This window comes from Protopterus annectens, chromosome 7.part0 (assembly GCF_019279795.1).
Source record: "Protopterus annectens isolate FY-2018-M chromosome 7.part0, PAN1.0, whole genome shotgun sequence".
Lineage (NCBI taxonomy): Eukaryota > Metazoa > Chordata > Ceratodontiformes > Protopteridae > Protopterus > Protopterus annectens.
The window spans coordinates 1,683,374,529-1,683,397,802 of NC_056739.1; the positions used below are offsets into that span (position 1 = coordinate 1,683,374,529).

The 23,274-nt window shown below is 46.1% G+C and overlaps 1 protein-coding gene across 1 annotated transcript in view; it reads left to right on the forward strand.

Annotated features, from left to right (window-relative positions):
• The window catches only part of ABHD2 (abhydrolase domain containing 2, acylglycerol lipase), a 1,158,770-nt gene that overhangs the window by 732,638 nt on the left and 402,858 nt on the right, over nt 1–23,274 (forward strand). The window contains 1 exon segment of the mRNA XM_044078196.1: nt 22,361–22,453. Within this exon segment, the coding sequence (XP_043934131.1) occupies nt 22,361–22,453 (93 nt within the window).

The window sequence follows — 23,274 nt, forward strand, 5'->3', positions numbered from 1 at the left end:
TCTTGATAGTTAACACAGAGCATTATGGTAATAATGCATCATATATTTCATTGTATAAATGTGTAGTAAAGTACTGTTAAAGACTCTGGCTGGTTGTTGAACAGAGAGGGTGGTGTAAAGGGGGGGTGTATTTGTAGTTGTCCTCAGTGCTTGGTTAACATTCTGTTGAATGGAGCTTTTGTCGTTGACAAGCCAAACCACTTTGATAAAAATGACTGCTTCTGAAATGGAGTAGGTCCATTTTATTTAAAGTATTTAATTTTTGTCTTTTTTTTCCCCTAACGTTTGTTTATATGACCGTTTATTTTACAGTCCTTTCTGAGCATTGTTTGTTTAGTTATTGAAGGTGTGTAAATTGACTGTGTAGAACATTATCGGAGATCTGGTATTCCTCTTTGTATATGTTTATCCTACTTCTGTGTTGATGGATTGCATCGGACATTACCATAGAGAGAGATTGTGTGTGTGTGTGTGTGTGTGTGTGTGTGTGTGTATGTATTTGAGTGCAGGGAGTGCCTTCTGTGTGGAGGCTACATGTCCTCCCCGCGGTTGGGTGGGCGTTCGAAAGACATACGTAAATGGGCATGCCTTTGTTGAAGGTTGAACATCGAGCTGGCACCTCGGCATTTGTCAAAATCTACTGCCAATCATTAGCAGACCGGAGTTCCGCTGTGGCAGCCCCTAACTGGGAAAAGCCAAAAGACAACAACAATGTAGTCATCCACAACATGGCAATCTCCCATTTTAACAGGCTGCAGCAGGCTTCGTAATTTGGTGATTGTAACAGTGAGGTAATGATAATCTCTAAATCATGGCCATAAAACATTGTGCTGTCACCTACAAATACACAAAAAGCAAGGAAAAGCTCCCAAAACTACCGCAAACACGAATAATCCACAAAAGGTAGTTTGGAAAGACAGCCCAACACTCGACCAGGCTTAAAATAGAATTTATCCAACAAATAAATAAAAACATAAAACACATTCACGTATCACAGCGTTTTCATCCCAGATCAAAACTTCTTCAGATGTAACAGTAGCAGTAAAAAAAAAGCATCAAATTGAAATCCTAGATGTCCTTCAAGAATGCAACTGCAGTCCTGACATATGGGTTGTCCTGCCTCAGGCAGCCCTTCGGTCGGCCGGATTCCAAAGTCTGGGTCTGGCGTCGGCTGATGTCGCCTCCTCCCCGACGTCAGAATGGCTGGGGTATAAAAGCATCAGCTGACGCCATCTTCTTCAGTCTTTCTTGCTGCGCGGTGCCCGAAGCAGAAGCAGTTCGCAAGTGCCGGTCGGCCAGCTCCTGTGTTTTCAGATAACGAAGTCATCAAAAAGCTAAGTGCCCCGTTGGGGAACGTTTTCTTGCCTCAACCGATGTCAGACAAAACTGAAAAAGTTAATAATTGTTTGTCTTGTGGTAAACAAATACCGCATAAGGACTTCCATTCTTACTGCCTTCCCTGCCTCAGCCCAGACCACGACGTCTCGGCCTGTGCTGCCTGTGCTTGCTTCAATAAGCGCACACTTAGGCGCCGGGCAGAATTTGCTGAAGACTTTTTTTGGGAAAATTACTCCTATATCATGCCCGCACTCGAAACTCTCCTTAGCATGGAGAACATCGATATCTGTACAGTAACAGAAACCTGGTTCAAGGCTCCCGAGAGCACCCCAGCACTACCAGGTTATACCTCATACCATACTTTTCGGCACCAAAACTTGGACCGAACCACAAAAGGAGGGGGAGTATCAATATTCGTCAAAGATACCCACACCTCCAGGTTGGTGGCACAGCACGAAGCATCAGAGACTATCCATGTGCAACTAACTGTGGGTAAATCTGCCTTCCAGTTTATAGCCTGCTACAGACCACCCTCCCAAACACAGGAACCCCATTTGGCCTTCCTGAGAATACTAGAAAATATGAAGGTCTCTCCAAACACCATTATATTGGGCGACTTCAACTACCCAAACATAGACTGGGAGCATTACTCTAGCTCCAACACCCTAGCTCAAAGGTTCCTAGAATTTATAAACTCAAATGCTATGGAACAACTTGTTACCACTCCCACAAGAGGGGAAAACGTACTGGACCTGATCATCACCAACATGGGGACACTATGCTCCAGACCAGAAGTGTATCCCTCACTGGTAAGATCAGACCATAAACTAATCTCACTGGATATTCACATCCCGACCCCACCCCCTGCCCAGAAAACCACAGTGAAAAACTTCTCTAAAGCAAATTTCACACGCCTCAAAACCGAGGAGAAATCCTTCAAAGCCCCCGGGCCTGTGGAAAATACGGCCCAGACCGCAGAATCCTTTATAAACGCATTCTATGAACACCTTCAGGAATGCATGGATCATGCAATCCCAAATAAAACCAAGACCCAATCCTCCAAAGGCAGACATCCTGTCTGGTGGACCCCAGCCATAAACAAACTATACAATAGAAGGAGGAAGCTACTACATGATAGAGCAAAATCCCAAAAGGGAAGGCATCTCTGATCAGTATTAGCAAAACTACGGCACTCATAAAATCGTCTAAGGCCAGCTTTGAGAGAAAATTGCACAGGACACTAAGGATAATCACAAGGCTTTCTTTAGTTATGTTAGGAACCTGGGTGGGAATTCCCAGATATGCTCAGAATTAGTCCAAAATGACAAAAATACACCCAGCCACAGACATTGCCAACATCCTAGCTGACAGGTTCAGTGCAAACTTCTCCCCACCAAAAGGGCAAATATCTATCCCAACAGAGTGCTGCCCCGCCAGACATCTCAGATGCTCAGGTAAGAGCCGCCTCTCCAAAGCAAAAACACAGCATCAATGGGACCAGATGGTGTCCCGGGCTGTGTCCTACATGAACTCCAAGAAGAGCTAAACCCAAACATAAAACTACTGTTCAATCTTAGCCTTACTACAGGATATGTACCCAAAGAGTGGCGTGCAGCAACAGTGGTCCCTCTCCACAAAGGTGGTGCCTCAACGGATCCTGGAAACTATCGCCCCATAAGCCTGACTAGCTTGGTCTGCAAAGCTATGGAAAGGATCATCATGGACCTCATAAATAAAGATATTGGGGACCTACAGACACTGGATCCTACCCAGTTTGGCTTTAAGGGCAGATCCTGCCTCTTAAACCTGGTTGATTTCTTTGAAACAGTCACCAAGGCCATTGACGAGGGGAAGGTGGTCCACACAGCCTACCTAAACCTCGCAAAAGCCTTCGATACAATACCCCACTCGGGCATTATAGATAAGCTCACCAGCTTAAATATAAACCCCTATGTCACTAGATGGGTTGCAAACTGGCTCAAGGACAAAACCCACATGGTTAGAATTGCTGGAGCCATGTCAGACTCCAAACCAGTTACAAGTGGCATCCCACAAGGCTCAGTCCTGGGACCTATCTTGTTCGGTATATATTTCTCGGCGGTACAGGCCAACACAGAAGGACTGTGGCTGACCAAGTTCGCAGATGACTGCAAACTGGGTGCCATAATCAACTCTCCAGCTGACACAAGCATCCTCCAAAAGGGCCTCATAGAAACAGACAACTGGTGCCAGAGCCATGGCCTCAAGCTAAACGCCAAAAAGTGTATAGTCATCCCCTTTGGCAAAAACAAAGTGCCCACAAATTACCTCATAGGTGGTAATCCATTAAGTACAGAAGAAGTCATTAGGGACCTGGGGACCCAAGCTGATAGCAATCTCTCATTTGACAACCACGTGGCCAAAGTGGTTAGAAAACATTTTATATAGCCCACCTAATCATGAAGGGATTCACATCTAGATCAGGGAGGTCATCGCCTCTTTACTCATCCTTCATCAGGCCCATAATTGAGTACAATGCCCCTTTGGGATGTACCTTACCAGACACCTGCAGCAACTGGAAAGACCCCAAAAGTACCTCACCAAGAGGATCAAAGGGCTCAAAAAGATACCATATGCTGCCCGGTTAAAGAAACTCCAGCTCTACTCAGTGGCATACCGCCTGCTCAGAGGCGATCTGTGCCTGATGTATAAAGCCATGTCCAACCCAGAATTAATGGACATGCTGCACCTCAGAAAATCCAAATCCCATCGAGCTACGCGCTCGAGAGACTTGAACCTCAGCACTGAAATAAATAGGACATGCTGGAGGGACAGATTCATAACCCAGAGGCTCCCTTCACTCTGGAATAAAATCCCAGTCCAGGTTAGGCAGAGTCCCACATTGACTGTCTTCAAGAGGAATCTTGATGAGTGGATGGGAGATCGTAGGTTTACCCCGGCTATCACTTCTGTGTCACTGTTAGACAGAGGCACAGTATACTAACCTCAAATAACGCATAGCAAAATTAATTTAAAATGGGTGGCAAAAGCCAAACACACTCTGGCTAGGCTTATAAATGCCCTAGGGCAGATAGCCTAGTATGAACCTATGAACCACGCCTAAGCCTACCGCGAGTGCATCGGTCTCTTCGGAGGCAGTAATTCAACCGCTCCAGGCCGACGACACCACTTTACCGCACACTTCAGTCCCGGAGGCTACCCCGGTGCCGGTTGTTGTTTTTCCTCCTGAAACCAAAGCCCAAGATTTGCCTGACACCATACCGGTGGACAAAGTTACTCCAGCACGTGGGGCAGCTAGGCCTCCTGTGTCTATGTCCATCAAGGCCTACACACGTGCTAAGGCTGCCAGCCAGGCTAAGTCTCACCCTCCTAAATCTTTTTCACAGGGTCCCACTTCGGATAAACAGATCATGACTTTAGCTGCAGATCTAATTTCTTTAATCAGGGGCTCTCAGGCTCATCCAGACAGAGGTTCTCAGCCGCCTTCAGACAAAAGGCCTAGGGTTGAGCAGACAAGACACCCTTTCCTCAGATGAAGCCTCTGGTGAGTCAGGCCTTTCAGATTCTCAGGAAGAACCCTTCCCGGCCTACGAGGATTCTGATGCAGATGAATCCATTCCCTCTGCCTCTCCTCCTGAGGATATTTCTTTCGGGGAAATTCTCCACTCCATGAGAGAGCATTTTCAGTGGCAGGGCCAGGATTTCTCTGACTCCAGGAAAAGGCTTTGGACCTTCCTTAAGTTACCCCAGCACAGGCCTTTAGCTATTCCCCCAGTGTTAGATGGTATTGGATGATGTGTACTCAGACTCCAGTACTTCTCCTGATTCTCTCCCTCCTGCTCCTGTCAAGTCAGACAGATATTACAGGGTTCCTGAAACTCATAAACATCTCTTTAAGGCCCACTCTGTTGATCTAGAAACTATTTCTCAGGGGCCCAAAGGAGTGGCCACTTCCACGACCAAGAATCCTTTGCCCGCAGACAGGGAATCTAGGTCCCTGGGGAGGTGGGGTAAAAAAGTTTATACCTCTACCACCCTTGCCATGAGGGCTCTTAACTGTCTTTTTCATATGTTTCAGTATCAGGATTTCCTAATGGATGATTTGCAGAAAAAGTTAGCCTCTCCTGACCCTTTAGATAGAAAGGCTTTGCAGGATTTGGTTCATAATACTCAGCAGGTTAGCATTCATTTTCTTCAGTGTAGTTATGATGCATTGGAAGCTTCATGTAGGGCAGCTATGACAGGGGCCGTCATACGTAGACATGCTTGGTTGAAAGAACAGTCATTGCCAGATCATGTTAAAGTAAAGCTTCTAGATGCACCTCTGGAAAAAGACAAGCTATTTGGTGCTAATGCACAGGGTGTGTTGAAATCAATTGAGGAAAAGGCTAAATCAGTACAAACAGTCAAAGATTTCCTCCAGGTTCAGCCACCAAGTTTCAGCAGGAATTGGCCTTCGAAGAATTGGTCCTTTCCAGACACTGACAAGTTTCAAAGGGGAAAAAGCAGGCGTGCTCGAGGTAGAGGGCAATACCAAGGCTCCTACAGGGGCCGCCAATGGCATGGCAACCAACTAATCAGAGAAGTGGCACAGGGACTCCTACTGCTCCACAGGGACAATCACAATGACTTGACTTTGACACCGCCGACCAAAGCTCAAAGAGAAGCACCTTTAGGCGGAAAGTTATCCTTATTTTCAAAAAATTGGCACATTTTTACAAAGGACGGATGGATTTTGAACATAATAGACAAAGGTTACAGGTTCCACTTCCATACCTTACCAACAAGACAAGGCATGCCAAACCTGCCACACAATCAAAGGGCAGAGGCACTCATACAAGTTTCAAAGCTGCTACAAATCAAAGCAATAGAAAAGGTTCCTCCTCAGGAACAAGGCCAGGGATTCTACTCAAGACTGTTCCTTGTTCCAAGAAAAGAAAAGCAATGGAGACCTATACTGGACTTGTCCGCTCTAAAGACTTTTCTCATTGTGCCAAAATTCAAAATGCTGACGTTACAGCAACTTCTTCCCATGCTGGGCAAGGGGTCTTGGCTGGTTACTCTGGACCTCAAGGAGGCATACCTGCATGTCCCAATCAGACACAGCTGCAGAAGATACCTCAGATTTCTTGCAGGGTCAGAGCATTATCAATTCTCAGCATTGCCTTTTGGCTTATCTACTGCACCCAGAGTATTCACGAAATGCCTGGCATCAGTAATTGCACATTGCAGACTTCAGGGGATACAGATATACCCTTATCTGGACGACTGCCTTATACAAGCGGACAACCAGCAAGCCTTGATAAGAAACTTGGACTATGTCATTCACTTACTACAGGCTTTGGGATACACAGTCAACATTCAAAAATCAAGACTACTGCCATCCCAACGAATAATTTTTCTAGGAGTCAAACTGGACACAAACTTACAAATGGCTTTCCTCACAGAAGAAAAACAAGAACAATTACCAGATTACTTCAAAAGCCTAGCAGAGCACACCCAGATGACTGCAAGGAAAATCCTGCAGGCCCTGGGTTTCATGGCATCTTGCATTCTCCTGATTCCACTGGCAAGACTACACATGAGAAAACTACAATGGTACCTAAAAAGTTTATGGTCTCAACACAGCCACAACTTAGAAGCAATTATTCCACTCATTCCATGTCTACAAAAGGAATTTTTGTGGTGGGCACAAGCAAGCCAGCTAAACAGACACACCCTTCAACAAACCTCAAGCAAGCCAAACCATTACAACAGATGCCTCAGATCATGGATGGGGGGCGCACATGGAAGGCAGATGCATTCAAGTGCAATGGGCTCCCCGGGAATTGCATCTGCACATCAATCAAAAAGAGATGCTGGCAGTGATTCATGCAATTGAGGCCTTCGGAAAATTTCTTCAGCAAGGTCATCTGCTAATAAAGACAGACAACACCACTGTTATGTGGTACATAAACAAACAGGGAGGCACCCATTCTTACCCCCTTTGCAGACCAACAATGACTCTTTGGGAAAAGTCCCTGAAACTGAACATACAGTTGCAATCCCAGTTTGTTCCTGGCAAGGACAATGTTCTGGCGGACAGTCTAAGCAGAAACATTATGGACCCGCACGAATGGATGTTGCATCCAGACATTTTTTCACAAATAACTCATGCATGGGGAAGGCCGGACATAGATCTCTTTGCCTCACACCACAATCATCATCTGAAAAAGTTCTGCTCAAGGACACACCATCCTCAAGCCTGGAGAATAGATGCTCTCTCCTTCAGCTGGAATTCTCTAACAATCTATGCATTCCCACCTCTACCATTAATGACCAAGGTGTTACTGAAGATCAAAGCAGAACAACCAAAAGGCATTTTGATAGCTCCAGACTGGCCAAGACAGCACTGGTACCCATTACTAAGGAGCATAACTTGCACCAAGCCGTGGCCCCTGCCTCTATGGCCTCTGCTTATAACTCAGCACAATTACAGGACTGTTCATCCAAACCTGCAAACATTGCAACTGACAGCTTGGAGGGTTCCATGACTTCTCCCCATATATCTCTCTCCAAAAAAGTTTGAGATCCTACTGGAAGCACGCAGGCCTTCCACCAGAAAAACTTATTCAGCCAAATGGAAGAGGTTCAACATCTGGAATGCCAACAAGGGTCAGGATGCATCAGTAATGAACATCCCACAGATTCCAGAATACTTGGCAGAAATGCTTCACAATGGCCTTTCATATTCTTCCATAAAAATACACGCTTCAGCAATTTCAGCAAAATACAACTGTGATCCACCTGTGTTTTCACATCCTTTGCTAAGACAGTTTCTAAGAGGGATAAAGAATATCAAACCTCCAAGAAAACCACCAGTGCCTGCATGGGACCTCAATTTCATCTATGAAAAATTAACTCTTCCTCCTTTTGAGCCAGCAGCATCTTCAGAATTGCAATTTCTCTCCTGGAAAACAGTTTTCCTGTTGGCAATTACTTCAGCAAGAAGAGTCTCGGAGATACAGGCCCTCATGGCAGTACCTCCATTTCTCATTTTCCACCAGGACAGAGTCTCTTTAAGAACCTATCCTTCATTCATGCCAAAAGTGATATCCAGGGTTTCTCTAAATCAAGCAATTCACCTGCCCACTTTCTTTCCCAATCCTCAAAATAAAGGAGAAAAGCTTCTGCACACTTTGGACATATACAGACAATTGCGCTATTACTTGGATAGAACAAAGGCCAACAGAAAGTCTGACCAACTATTTGTAGCTTACGCTCCTGGAGTACAAGGAAAGGCAATTTCCAAACAAACAATTTCAAAATGGATTGGAAACTGCATCAGATTCTGCTACTCTTTCCATGGAAAAGGTGTGCCAGCCAATATCAGGCCACACTCCACCAGAGCTACAGCCACCTCCACAGCCTTTTTAAGAGGGGTGGCTACAAAGGACATTCTAGAAGCTGCTACATGGAGCTCCATGCATACATTTTCCAAACATTACAACCTGCCTTTATATTCCAGATCCCGAGCAGGCTTTGCTTCTGCAGTCCTGCAGGGCATTTTAGCTACACCATCCGTATCTTAGATCCTACCACCCCCAGCTTGGCTATGGTATTCAACCCATATGTCAGGACTGCAGTTGCATTCTTGAAGGACATAGTACAGATGTCCTTCAAGGATGCATCTGCAGTCATAACATATGGGTTGTCCTGCCTCAGGCAGCCCTTCGGTCAGCCGGATTCCAAAGTCTGGGTCTGGCCTCGGCTGATGTCGCACTTTCCCCGACGTCAGAGTGTCTGGGGTATAAAAGCATCAGCCGACGCCATTTTCCTCAGTCTTTCTTGCGCGGTGCCAAGCAGAAGCTGTTGGCAAGTGCCGGTCGGTCAGATCCAGAGATTTCAGCTACCAAAGACTTGAAAAAGCTAAGTACCCGTTAGACTCTTTCTTGCCTCAGCCGATGTCAGACAAAGTAAATAATTGTTTAACTTGTGGGAAACAAATACCTCATAAGGATTTCCATTCTTACTGCCTTCCTTGCTTAGTCCCAGACCACGACGTATCAGCTTGTTTAGCCTGTGCCTCCTTCAACCGACGGACTCTTAGACGTCGGTCGGAGTTTGCAGAGGAGTTTTTTGGAACCGCTTTTGCTTATAAAATGCCGTCGGAGACTCCGACTTCGCATATGGTCAAAAAACGCAAGGAAAAGGACCGACACTCACGGCCCGTGGTTTCGGCTGAAACCACGGCTAGGCCTACCGCGAGTTTCTCGGTTTCGGCTGAAACAGAGTCCACGGCTATTCCTACTACCGAAACCATTCTTCCGACCACCGAGGCCAGAGAGGCCCCGGCTGAGTCGGCTTCAGAACTCCCTACCAAAGCTAGTGTTCAGGATTTGTCCGACACCATACCTTTGGACATTTCTACCCCTGCACGTGGGGCAGCTAGGCCCCCAGCTTCTATGTCTATTAAGGCCTTCTCCAGGGCTAAAGCTGCCAAACTTTCAAAAGCTTTGCCTGCCAAATCTACATCCCAGAGGCCTTCCTCTAGTTCTCAGATCCTCAGTCTTGCTGAGGACCTTATCTCCTTAATTAGGGGTTCCCAACCTCACCCAGACAGGGCCTCCCAACCTCCTCCAGACAAAAGGCCCAGGACTGACCCCTCTGAACCTCACTCCTCAGATTTCTCCACGGATGGATCTGATTTGTCAGACCACCAGGAAGGGGCCTACTCGCCTTATGAGGATTCAGATGCAGAAGAATCTATCCCTTCGGCCTCCCCCCCTGAAGAATTTTCCTTTGGGGAGACTTTACACTCCATGAGAGAACACTTTCAATGGCAGGGTCAGGATTTCTCTGATTCTAGAAAAAGATTAAGGACCTTTTTGCATTTGCCCCAGCATAGGCCCTTAGCTGTACCTCCGGTTCTAACTGTAATTGATGATGTGTACAGTGATGTCAGTACAGCACCTGATTCACTTCCTCCGGCCCCCGCCAAACCTGACAGATATTACAGGGTCCCGGATTCTCACTACCACCTGTATAAAGCCCATGCTGCAGACCCAGAAACTATTTCTCAGGGCCCTAAAGGGGTTGCAGTCGCTACTGCCAAAAATCCCCTACCCTCTGAAAGAGAGTCTAGAGCATTAGAGAGATGGGGAAAAAAGGTTTATACATCTGCTACTCTTTCTGCCAGGGCATTAAACTGTCAATTCCATATGATACAGTACCAAGAATTTTTGTTAGATCAGCTAAATAAGAAACTTTCTTCACCTGAACCCTTAGACCGTAAATTCCTTCAGGATTTGGTACACAACTCACAACAGGTCAGTAATCATTTCTTAAAATGTGGCTATGATGCACTGGAGGCTTCATTTAGATCAGCTATGACTGGGGCAGTAATTCGTAGGCATGCCTGGCTGAAGGAGCAATCTTTGCCAGACCATGTCAAGGCTAAACTCCTCGATGCTCCAATGGAGAAACAACATTTATTTGGCTCCCCTGCACAGGAGATTCTAAAGAAGGTTGAAGAAAAAGCAAAATCTGTGCAAACAGTTAAAGATTTCCTGCAAGTTCAACCTCCGAGGTTCAGCAGAAACTGGCCTACAAAGAATTGGTCCTTTCCAGACTCCTCCAGAGCACAGAGAGGCAGAAACAGGCGCCCTAGAGGCAGAGGTCAATCCAAGGGCCCCTACAGAGGCCGTCAGTGGCAGCCTCCCAACCAGAGTCTGATTCCGCCTACCAGGGATCAACTGGAAGCACTCTTGGGCGGAAAGCTGGCTTTATTCTCGAAAAACTGGCATTGCATTACAAAGGATACATGGACATTGCAAATAATAGACAAAGGATACAGGTTTCACTTCCATACTTTGCCAAAAAGAGGCGGAATGCCAAACCTTCCACCAAACCAGAAGGCAGAGGCTTTAAGACAAATCAGCAAGTTACTTCAGATGAAAGCTATAGAAAAGGTACCATCTACAGAACAAGGCCAAGGATTTTACTCCAGACTATTCCTTGTGCCAAGAAAAGAAAACCAATGGAGGCCTATACTCGACCTGTCCGCACTGAACACTTATCTCATTGTACCAAAATTCAAAATGCTGACCCTACAGCAACTTCTTCCCATGTTGGGTAAGGAGTCTTGGCTGGTGACTCTAGATCTCAAGGAGGCATACCTGCACGTCCCTATCCGACCAGATTGCAGAAGACACCTCAGATTTCTTGCAGGATCAGAGCATTATCAATTCTCAGCATTGCCCTTTGGCTTATCTACTGCACCCAGAGTATTCACGAAATGCCTGGCATCAGTAATTGCACACTGCAGACTTCAGGGAATTCAAATTTATCCATACCTGGACGACTGCCTAATACAAGCGGACAACAAGAAAAAATTGATGTTATGTGATCCTATCTCGCCTACATTCTGACTGATGGGTTCGGAGCCGATCCCTCGGCTCCGACTCGGCACGCTTATGCCAAAGAGCGAAGTCTCTTATTGGCTGAGCTTATTATATCCCAGGATGCACCACTACCAGTCCCCCAGATCTCGTTTGCCGCTAACTAGCGAAGACGTGGTCTCGAGCTGGCTGAGCTGAGTAGTATTTAACTTACTTTTTTCTGTCAGAATTTTGCTGTTCTTATCATAAAAAGCTGTTTTAACGGCTACTCTGTGCTTTTGTGTGTGATTGGAGTTTTCTAGTGAAAAACTTGTAGTGTGATTGGGCGTTGGTTCTGATTTCAGGCCTCCTTCATCTGTAGGGCCTTTCCCGGTCAGTCAACCCCTCTCAAACCCTTGGGGTTTTAAGATCCCCTTGAGTTAATTGTTGTTAGCCGGATTGTTACCTAATCGGCAGTTGTAAACTGATTTTTGCAGTGTCAGTTAAGACATTATAGTGTTGTTTTTGCTGTCAGAGATTTTACTGCATTATTGTTATAATGTCTCAGAATCCTAGGCCTTCGGGCTTTAAAAAATGCACCAAATGTAATTTTAAAATGTCAATCACAGATGACCACTCTCTGTGTTTATTGTTTGGGTGCAAAACATTTACAAGAGTCATGCAGTGTGTGTCACGCTTTTTCCTCGAGGGTCCTCCAGGAGAGGAAAAATAAACTCATTCTTAAAGGCTTAATAAAACCCTCCTTTGAAGAAGCTTTAGCATCCTCTCCTTCTCCCGCTAAAAAGAAAAGCGTCGGCTCCGACCAGTCCGTCGGATCCGACCGCCAAAAGACATAGGCAGGCTTCTCCTTCGGCTCCAAGGACTTGGAGCCGAGGCGACGGTCTGCCTCGATGCCACCAGTCTCGACTCCTCTGGCTTCGAGCCGATGGCTGGGGCATCGAGGCGGGTCACCTTCGTCGGCTCCACTGGTCTCGGAGCCGACAAAGGTTCCCGCTCAGACACTTCCTCCTCGGCCAAGTCCTCCTCGGCACCGATGGAAACTAGTGTGGTATTCCTTCGGCGCCGATAGTCATCGAGTCGCCGGAGCCGGTCCCCTAGCCCTTTGGGGCCGTTGGAGAGGCCATCTCGAACCCGTTCAGTATCCTCTAGGTCATCGAGGATGTCAGATTCGGATATAGACAGGGTGCTCCAAAGACTGTTCCAGTCCCCAGTCTTTCAAAATTTGTTACGGCTCCGACCCAGTTGGCTTGAGCCGATGGCCCATGCCCATGTCATTGCTATTCCTCCTCCGACCGCTTCGGCTCCGGAGCAGGTGCTGTTGGAGCCGGTGGAGATCTTAGGGTCGGCTCCGACCCTTACTCCAACCCGGCCTTGGTCCGAGTTTGGTACACGGACTTCTTCGGCTGGACCTGGGGATGTTTGGGACCTATGCTATCGGTTCCGAGCCTCCCTCGGTGCTTCGCTGCGGGACTTCCGTCTGCTATCATGGCTCGAGACCGGACACTCCCAGGATTCTGGGGTCCGGCTTTCAGAGCTATGAGGAGTGCCTTGGCCAAGTCTTCTTGACCATCTCTCCGGCTTTACCGGCACCTTCCCTGGGCGTGGAGACAGGGTCTTTGGCAGTTCCCCTGTCCGTAGGCAGCGGAGCCCCTGGGCCTGAGGTTACCCCCATTGGGGTTCCCCTCCTCCTGAGGGTTCTTCAGAGTTGTCTTCAGAGGAACCCCAAGGAAGAGATCGTGCAAGAGGAAGCACGTGGACTCCCCGAGTCTATTACATCTGACACTGATCTTGATGATGCGGAGGGGTCCCAGTCGTCCTCGGATGATGTCTCATTTGCAGACATCTTAGAGATCCTCAAACAATGAGGCGGCTGGATATCCAAACCCCCCTCTGCTGATGAGTCAGTGCCCCTCAAGGCCTTTGGGGCTCAGCCTTCCGCCTCCTGGGTGTCTCCGCCCTTCGAGCTCCTGGATTTAGTTTGTCGAAGGGCGTGGGAACATCCGGATACCGTGGAACCAGTCCCTTCTCGTCCTAACAAATTTTTGTCTGCCCCACCCGAGAAGGAGTTCCTGACTAAAGGCGTGGCTGTAGATGCCATGGTGGTGGCATCTGCTACACAACAGGACGTGGCAGAGGCTTCAACGTCCGTCCATCCTCCTAATAAGGAGTCTAGGAGCATGGACCGGATGCGGAAGCACCCTGACTTCAGCGGCCTTTACTTTAAGGTCCCTGAATTATTTGGCACATTTTACAAGGCTTCAGAGGGATCTGGTCAAGGAGCTGTCAGATTCCTCTCGGTAACCTACCTGAGCAGCTAGCCCAGTCGGTTAGCTCTCAGTTGGCTATCCTTACGTCAATTTCTAACTCGTCCATGAGGCTCATTTCATATGCGGCCGAAGGGGCGGGTAGAGTGGCAGGCACAGGCGTGGCTCTACGGAGACAAGCCTGGCTCCGTTTGTCTTTTGGAGGCCTTCAAGTCTTCCTTCGCGCCTCCCTTTGATGGGTCCTCTTTGTTTGGACCTAAGGTTAAAGACACCCTTACCCGCTGTGAGCAAGAGGGAAAAACTTTATCTGCCGTAGGTGCCCGTTATTCCACTCCCTTTTGGCCTTATCCCAAGGCTAAAGGAGGAGGGAAGATGTGGTTCCGTAAATCACGTAAGTTTTTTCCTCAACAGCAGGAAGATTCCCTTCCAGAGGCAGAGGACGGGAAATTTTTCTGGGAGATGCCGTCCCAGAGGCGGCAGAGGGCCCTGCAATTCTGGAGACCGCGAGTCCTTTCGTGGCTCTTCAGCCTCCCACCTCATGAGGGATTGCCCGGCTGTGCTGCTCGAGCCAGTCGGGTGCCGTTGCCAAGCACCTAAAAGCCTGGGAGTCAATCACTCAGGACAGATGGGTGCTTGGATCATTGCCGGAGGTTACACCATCCCATTCACATGCTCACCCCCACCGTCCAAAAAAATCCCGGACCCACCACCCAGTCAAAGGGAAATTGCAGCCGCAGAAGCTTTAAAGCTGCTGGAAAAAGGAGTCATCCAACCGGTCCCCACAGACCAGATCGGATCCGGAAATTACTCAAGGTTCTTTTTAGTGCCAAAAAAGACAGGGGACCTGAGACCAATATTGGATCTCAGCAGACTAAACCAATCCGTCACGAAATCCAAATTCCGAATGGTCACGTTACAATCCATTCTCCCATTGTTGGAGAAGGATGTTTGGATGTGCTCCATAGACCTCAAGGACGCCTATTATCACATACCGATACATCAGGCGTCCAGGAGGTATCTGCGCTTCAGCCTGGGAGACAGTCATTTCCAATTTTGTGCACTGCCCTTTGGTCTCACCACAGCCCCAGGGTGTTCACCAAGTGTTTGGCAGTAGTGACTGCTCACCTGAGGAGTCTTGGATTCCAAGTGTTTCCCTATCTGGACGACTGGCTCCTGACTGCCACCACCAGGCATCTACTAATGGACAACCTCAAAGCCACCATCTCCCTGGGTGCTACCCTGGGAATTACATTCAATTGGTCAAAGTCTGTCTTGCTGCCCTCACAGCGCATAAGGTTCATAGGAGCAGAGATAGACTCAAAATTGATGCTGCGTTTTCTTCCCGAAAGGATCCAAACTTTACAAGGCCAAGTTCAAGCCCTGATTTCAAGATCCAAAGCCCCAGCCAGGATGGTCCTACATGTTTTAGGTTCGATGTCTGCCACGGTTCTTCTAGTTCCTCTGGCAAGATTGCACATGAAGATTCTTCAGTGGCTATTGTCAACTCAATGGTCCTTTCAGGATCTTCCCCTCAATCACCTCATTATGATTACAGAAACATGCAAGCGGGACCTTCGCTGGTGGCTTCAGACATCCAATCTAAATCAGGGAAGCCCTTTTGTTGTTCCCTCTCCAGTGGTCACCCTGACGACAGATGCCTCCCAGACAGGGTGGGGGGGGCATTGTCTGGGCAGGTTAGTTCAGGGCTCCTGGCTTCCAGGCGAAACTTTTCTCCACATCAATGTATTGGAGATGAGGGCTGTACTTCTGTCCCTACAGGCCTTACACAAGTTTCTCCCTCAGGGCATAATCGCCATCCACACAGACAACATGTCGGTGGTCTGGTATCTAAACAAACAAGGAGGGACCAGATCTTACCCCCTTTGCAGAGAGGCCATGAGGGTGTGGGAATGGGCTGTAGCTACCAGCCGATTCTTGGTAGCGACCCACATTCCGGGAAATCAAATATATTGGCAGACAGATTAAGCAGAACAATTCTCTCTCCTCACGAGTGGTCCCTAAACGAAACAGTAGCAGCTCAGGTTTTCAGGAAATGGGGCCGTGCTGCACCTATTTGCAACACCACTAAACACCTAGTGCAAAGGTTCTTCTCCTTGACTCCACATCAGGGAAGCAGCTATGGATGCTCTAGCACAACCTTGGCCAACAGGGCTACTTTATGCCTTTCCTCCGATTCCACTTCTCTCCAAAGTCATTCAAAAAGCTTCTCAATTGGGGTCCACAATGATACTAATTGCTCCATACTGGCCTCGTCAGGTATGGTTCCCCTACCTGAAGAAACATGCGGTGGACAATCCTTGGACTTTAGATCTAACTCCGGATCTGCTAATTCATCAGTTGGGACGACAGCATCAGTCCCTTCACTCTTTGAAGTTGACAGCTTGGCTCCTCCACTTCCGACTTTAGTCAGAAGTCACACATTAGACCCGGAAGTTATTCACATTTTATCTTCAGCCCACAAACCCACCACTAAGAAATTGTATCTCAGTAAGTGGAAGAGGTTTGCTATCTGGGCTCAACTCAGGGGCTTAGACCCTATCACTGCTCCAATCCCAGAGGTTTTGAAATTCTTAACATCCCTGTTTAATCAAGGATCTTCTGTCTCTACTATTAAAGTCCAACTAGCGGCTATCTCTAAATTCCACGAATCCATGGATCCTCCATTGATGAGCAGCAGACTATGCAAAACTTTCATTAAAGGTGCGGGCCTGTTAAGACCCCAGTTTTCATCCTGCCTCCGTGGGATCTTGATTTGGTGCTTCGTGCATTAACATCTTCCCCTTTCGGACCGGCTGCTACATGTGAGTTAAAATATCTGTCTTGGAAAACTGCCTTCTTAGTTGCAATTACTTCTGCAAGAAGAGTTTCAGAGCTTCAAGCCCTGTCTATTAAACCACCGTACTTGATTTTCCACAAGGATAGAGTATCACTTAGACCTAATCCATCCTTTGTCCCAAAGGTCTGTTCTAATCTCTGTCTCCAACAATCTCTAGAGCTACCAGTTTTCTTCCAAAAATTCTCCAATGAAGCAGAATACACTCTCCATAAATTGGATGTTCACAGGCAATTGCGCTTCTATTTAGACAGGACTCAGCAATTTCGTATGTCAGACCAGTTGTTTGTGTCCTTCTCGGACAATAAATTGGGTCAAACCATCACAAAAGCTACTATCTCCAAATGGATTAGAGATTGTATAACTCAGGCTTATTCTTCTTCGAATAAGCAACTTACAACATCTATCAAAGCTCACTCTACCAGAGCTATGGCGACTTCTATAGCTTTTCATTCCAAGCTCGCTATATCGGAGATTTGTGCTGCTACTTGGTCCAATCCGCACACTTTCATTTCCCACTATAAATTGGATGTGGCATCTAAAGGGCGAGCATCATTTGGTTCCACGGTACTCAGGAGTGTTTTCCAGTGAGCCACCCAGGATTCAGGTGCTAGGACGCTGTCCCATCAGTCAGAATGTAGGCGAGATAGGATCACATAACATCTTTTAGTTATGTACTCACCATAACTTCAGATGTTTGGGATCCATCTCACATTCCTAATCTACCCTCCTTCCCCTGCCTTGGAGATCAGAAGAGATTGAACGGTTTTGAGTTCTACTGTTTTTATCTTGTTTCATCTGACGATGTTATATAATCAGTGCGTGCATGTGTGCATGTATGCGGACAAACTAGATCTGGGGGACTGGTAGTGGTGCATCCTGGGATATAATAAGCTCAGCCAATAAGAGACTTCGCTCTTTGGCATAAGCGTGCCGAGTCGGAGCCGAGGGATCGGCTCCGAACCCATCAGTCAGAATGTAGGCGAGATGGATCCCAAACATCTGAAGTTATGGTGAGTACATAACTAAAAGTTAAAGGACTTGGCCTATGCCATACACCTGCTACAAACCTTGGGATACACAGTCAACATCCAAAAGTCAAGACTAATACCATCCCAAAGGATAACCTTTTTGGGTGCGGATCTGGACACAATCACTCAGATGGCTTTTCTCACAGAAGAAAAACAAAAACAACTTCCAGATTACTTCATGACTCTGACAAGACAAACTCAGCTTACTGCAAGGATAGTCCTGCAGGCCCTGAGTTACATGGCATCCTGCATAATTTTAATTCCACATGCCAGGTTGCATATGAGGAAATTACAATGGTACCTAAGGAATGTATGGTCTCAACACAGTCACAGTCTAGAAACCATGATACAAATCATTCCATGCCTTCAAAAGGAATTCCTGTGGTGGGCTCAGGCCTGCCAGTCCAACAGAGGGTTGCCTTTCAACAAACCAAAAACAAGGCAGACTATCACCACGGACGCCTCAGACCGAGGATGGGGAGCACACATGGAGGACAAACATATCCAAGGCCTATGGCCTCAAGGGCAGCTAAGCATGCACATAAACCAAAAGGAAATGCTGGCAGTAAGGCATGCAATCGAGGCATTCAGACCCTTCCTCCATCAAGGACATCTGTTAATACGGACAGACAACACCACGGTCATGTGGTACATAAACAAACAGGGAGGCACACATTCCTATCCTCTATGCCGGATGGCTATGAATCTGTGGAACCTATGCCTGAATCTCAATATCCAGCTGCAGGCCAAATTCGTACCAGGAAAAGAGAATACACTAGCAGACAGCTTAAGCAGAACTACCATGGATGCACACGAATGGATGCTGCATCCAGACATCTTCAAACTCATAACAAAGAAATGGGGAATCCCAGAGATAGATCTGTTCGCCACCCCACTCAACCACCAACTGAAGAAATTCTGCTCAAGGACATACCACCCACAAGCCTGGAGGGTGGACTCTCTCTCTTTCAGCTGGAATGCCCTAACAGTATATGCCTTTCCACCTCTCCCATTGATGTACAAGGTTCTACTGAAGATCAGGGAGGAACAGCCAAAAGTCATACTAATAGCTCCGGACTGGCCAAGACAACATTGGTACCCGCTATTGAGAAGCATGTCTCAGGCAAACTCATGGCCTCTTCCCCTATGGCCTCTTCTTCTGACGCAGAACAATTTCAAGACCCTGCATCCCAACTTGAAAACATTGCAGCTAACTGCCTGGAAGATTCCTTAAAGCCCAACCAAACAGTTTTATCTCAGAGGGTGAAGGACATTATCCTGGAGGCTCGCAGACCTTCCACAAGAAAGACATACTCAGCTAAATGGAAGAGATTTCTCATTTGGAGCGCATCAAAGGGCACAGATGTCACAGTGGCAAACCTAGCACACATCCTAGAATACTTAGAAGAATTGTTCCACAATGGCCTGTCTTATTCATCCATTAAGATTCATGCTTCAGCAATTTCAGCAGAATACAATATGGATCCACCTATCTTCTCACACCCTCTTCTCAGACAATTTTTGAGAGGGATCAAAATGTTAAACCTCCAAGAAGACCCCCCCTACCTGCATGGGATCTCAATTTTGTGCTGGAAAAACTGACACTACCTCCTTTTGAACCAGCAGCATCAGCAGACCTCCAGTTTTTATCTTGGAAAACTGCATTCCTTCTGGCAATCACTTCAGCAAGAAGAGTATCTGAGTTGCAGGCATTAATGGCAGTGCAGCCTTTTCTTATTTTTCACCAGGATAGAGTGTCACTGAGAACCAATCCTACTTTCATGCCAAAGGTGGTATCTAGGGTATCCTTGAACCAAGCTATTCACTTGCCTACGTTCTTCCCTAACCCACAGAACAAAGGGGAAAAACTTTTACACACCTTGGATATGCACAGACAACTACGCTACTATTTGGACAGAACTAAAACTAACAGAAAAACTGACCAACTTTTTGTAGCATATGCAACTGGGGTGCAAGGAAGAGCAATTTCCAAACAGACAATTTCAAAATGGATCGGAAATTGCATTCATTTTTGCTACTCCTTTCATGGAAAGACAGTTCCTGAAAATATCAGGCCTCACTCCACAAGGGCCACAGCCACCACTACAGCTTTCCTACGAGGGGTGGCTACCAAGGACATTTTAGAAGCTGCTACTTGGAGCTCCGTGCATACATTTGACAAGCATTAAAATCTACCTCTATACTCCAGATCCCGAGCAGGGTTTGCAACTGCAGTACTGCAGGGGATCTTAACTACACCATAATTCTCTTAGTACCTCCTCCCCCAGATTGGCTATGGTATTCTACCCATATGTTATGACTGCAGATGCATCCTTGAAGGACATAGTACAGTTTTGTACCTACCATAAATGTAGATGTCCGATAGGTATGCATCTGCAGTCAGGATTACCCACCCTCCTTCCCCTCTGTGGTATTTCTAGGGTGCTTACCCCTCTTTCAGCTAGCTGGGGGAATCTATTATGGTGTATTTGTTTGTTTGTTTATATATGTATATAATTTGCAAATGTTTGGAACTTTTCAGCCTTTATCCAAATTTAGCTTTCCTAGAGGGCACCTGGCATCTGGGGCAAGAAAAACTGAGGAAAATGGCGTCGGCTGATGCTTTTATACCCCAGACACTCTGACGTCGGGGAAAGTGCGACATCAGCCGAGGCCAGACCCAGACTTTGGAATCCGGCCGACCGAAGGGCTGCCTGAGACAGGACAACCCATATGTTATGACTGCAGATGCATACCTATCGGACATCTACATTTATGGTAGGTACAAAACTGTACTTTTTGTACCTACCATAAATGTAGATGTCCGATAGATATGCAACTGCAGTCAGGTTTTCCCTCCCTCCTACCCCTCTGTAATTATCTTTTTTGGGTCCACTCCCCCTTTTTCAAATTAGCTGGGGATAGCATTTATGGTATATCTGTTTATTACTGTTGTGCATGTCTGGAATTTTATCCATTTTCTAAATTTAGCCTTCCTTGGAGGGCACCTGGCATCTGGGGCAAGAAACACTGAAGAAGATGGCGTCGGCTGATGTCGGGGAGGCGACATCAGCCGGACCCAGACTTTGGAATCCGGCCGACCGAAGGGCTGCCTGAGGCAGGACAACCCATATGTCAGGACTGCAGTTGCATATCTATCGGACATCTACATTTATGATAGGTACAAAACTGTACTTTTTGTCTCCTATTTCTGCAGATTCAGCTGTGGTGCAGCATGTGTAGCCTCTGCAGCTGCCTTAGACTGCTCCGTCCAATGCACCTAGTGCTGGGACATGGGGATGGTCACCCTCTGCAACCACCTTAGACTGCTTCAGCCATTGCACCTAGTGTTGGGTCATGTGGATGGTCACCCTCTGCAACCACCTTAGGCTACAAGGTGTTTGTTACAGTATGACTGATTTTTCATGCATTTAAACTTTGAAAGAACTGGAGTGGCTTTTGTGGGAGTGACCCATCTGTGGGCGTGGGTCAAATAGGAGTGTTCCTTGAGTATGGTGTGGGTGGGGCTTAAGGGGCGCCAGAGCAGTAGTTCGCCTAGGGCGCCGTTTCAGCTAAGGCCGGCCCTGTTTCTAGGTCTTGCAGCACTTTTCCTTATGATCTCTTCAGTATCACCAGATTGTACTTGGCTGTACAGCACTGCCGTAAGCCAGCAATATGCAAAGATGATATGCTTAATTAAGTCTATTTATGAATCACTTCTGCAGTGTCAAGTTACATTTAGTAGCTTGGCACTTCAACAGCACTGTTTATAGAGGTCTGTGTAGCAGAAGGGGCAAATCTTCTGCCATAATGCTTTTAGATATTTGTTTTATGTTTGTGCTGTGTACAGCACTGAGTGCTGCCCTTTGTTTTCATAGGAGGATTCTTCCATAATCATAGCCAAGATCCAGATACTGTGATTAGTTAGTGTACAGATTGTAATAGCAATGATTTAGATTTTACCGTGGTTTATGATGTCACTGCAGTAAGACTAGTTTAGTTCATCAGTGGTGTATCATGTGGAGGATATTCCACTGGGTGCATTGATTTCCATTTCAGTGCTGCATTATTCTCTGAAGCAAAATGATGGCTGGAACTTGGCAGCATTGTTTCAAAATAATTATTTTAAGTTTCAATTCTTTGCCTCTCATTTTATCAGGCCACATGTTAAATGTAAAGTATGATCATATATTGGTGACAGATTTGCTGCTCTAAGGGTGATAGAATTTCAGATTCTGCCACATTGTCATGATGTACACGTTAGCCATGCTGATGTACATTTTAGCCATGCTGTCTTCTTCACAGCTACCAAATAATTTACAGCTGTATAGCAATGTTACTGTTGTGGATACATTTTGGCATGATTTACATCAGAAGCTGACTGTTAATTCATTAATGTTTTAATGATAAAAGGGTTTGTTTTGTTTTAATGTCAGTCCTGCTTTGTTTTAGTATATTTCTGCATTTTTTAACTTGTTTTGTGTATCTTTTCAGGGCCCAAGAAACGTTTATGTGGTGGGATCACTGCAGAAGATTTTATAACTTCCTTATGACAGATAACCTGAAAAAGATTATCCTCGCTCACAGGTAAAGAACTATATGTAAAAATTCCAAGTATCACATGAAATTTTAATCTACCACCATTGCCAGAGGCAAGTATAAATTTGCTAGACAAAGCATGCCATTAGAGAAGAAAGAGAGACAACTTCTCCATGTTTTTTTCCTACTTTCATTGAATGTAAACCACTATAACATTGGATAGATATGCCATTTCATGTAATTTTGGAATGGCATTTTTCAGATTTTCCGTTTGTAGTATTGTATTTTTATGTAATGCTGAAACCATTATAAGGTCTGCTCCTGCTGCTATTTTTACACATACGTTTTAAGAACACAAATTCCCAAGACTGAGAAACAGGCTTTCAGAAGTTAATGCTTTATTTCCATTCTTTTTGGCATAGCTATATTCTGCCGGCCAGAATTCTTGTTAAATTCTTACATTGCATGAACCACAAAGGCATATAAATGCTTCACATAAAGGGAACTGAACTGTCAGTTTGTACGTTGTTGCTTTTTATAGATGGAATGTTATAATACTAAAAAGTTATAAGATTGTTGAGATTGTTTGATTTCACACATTTAACTTCATATTGTTGTAAGAATATCCTGTTACTGTTTACTTTTGCCTTTTTTGCGTACACACACACACACATATATATATAGATATATATATATATATATATATCTAAAAAATACATCCATAGTCACATATAGATATAGACACATGGATACACACGCACACACTTTTAATGCAACACCACGGAGTTCATTTTTTAAGCAGCCTTTGCGAAGAGATATTGCTGAAATGTGGGACACAATATTGTAATGGTAGCCTATGTTGTTGCTTC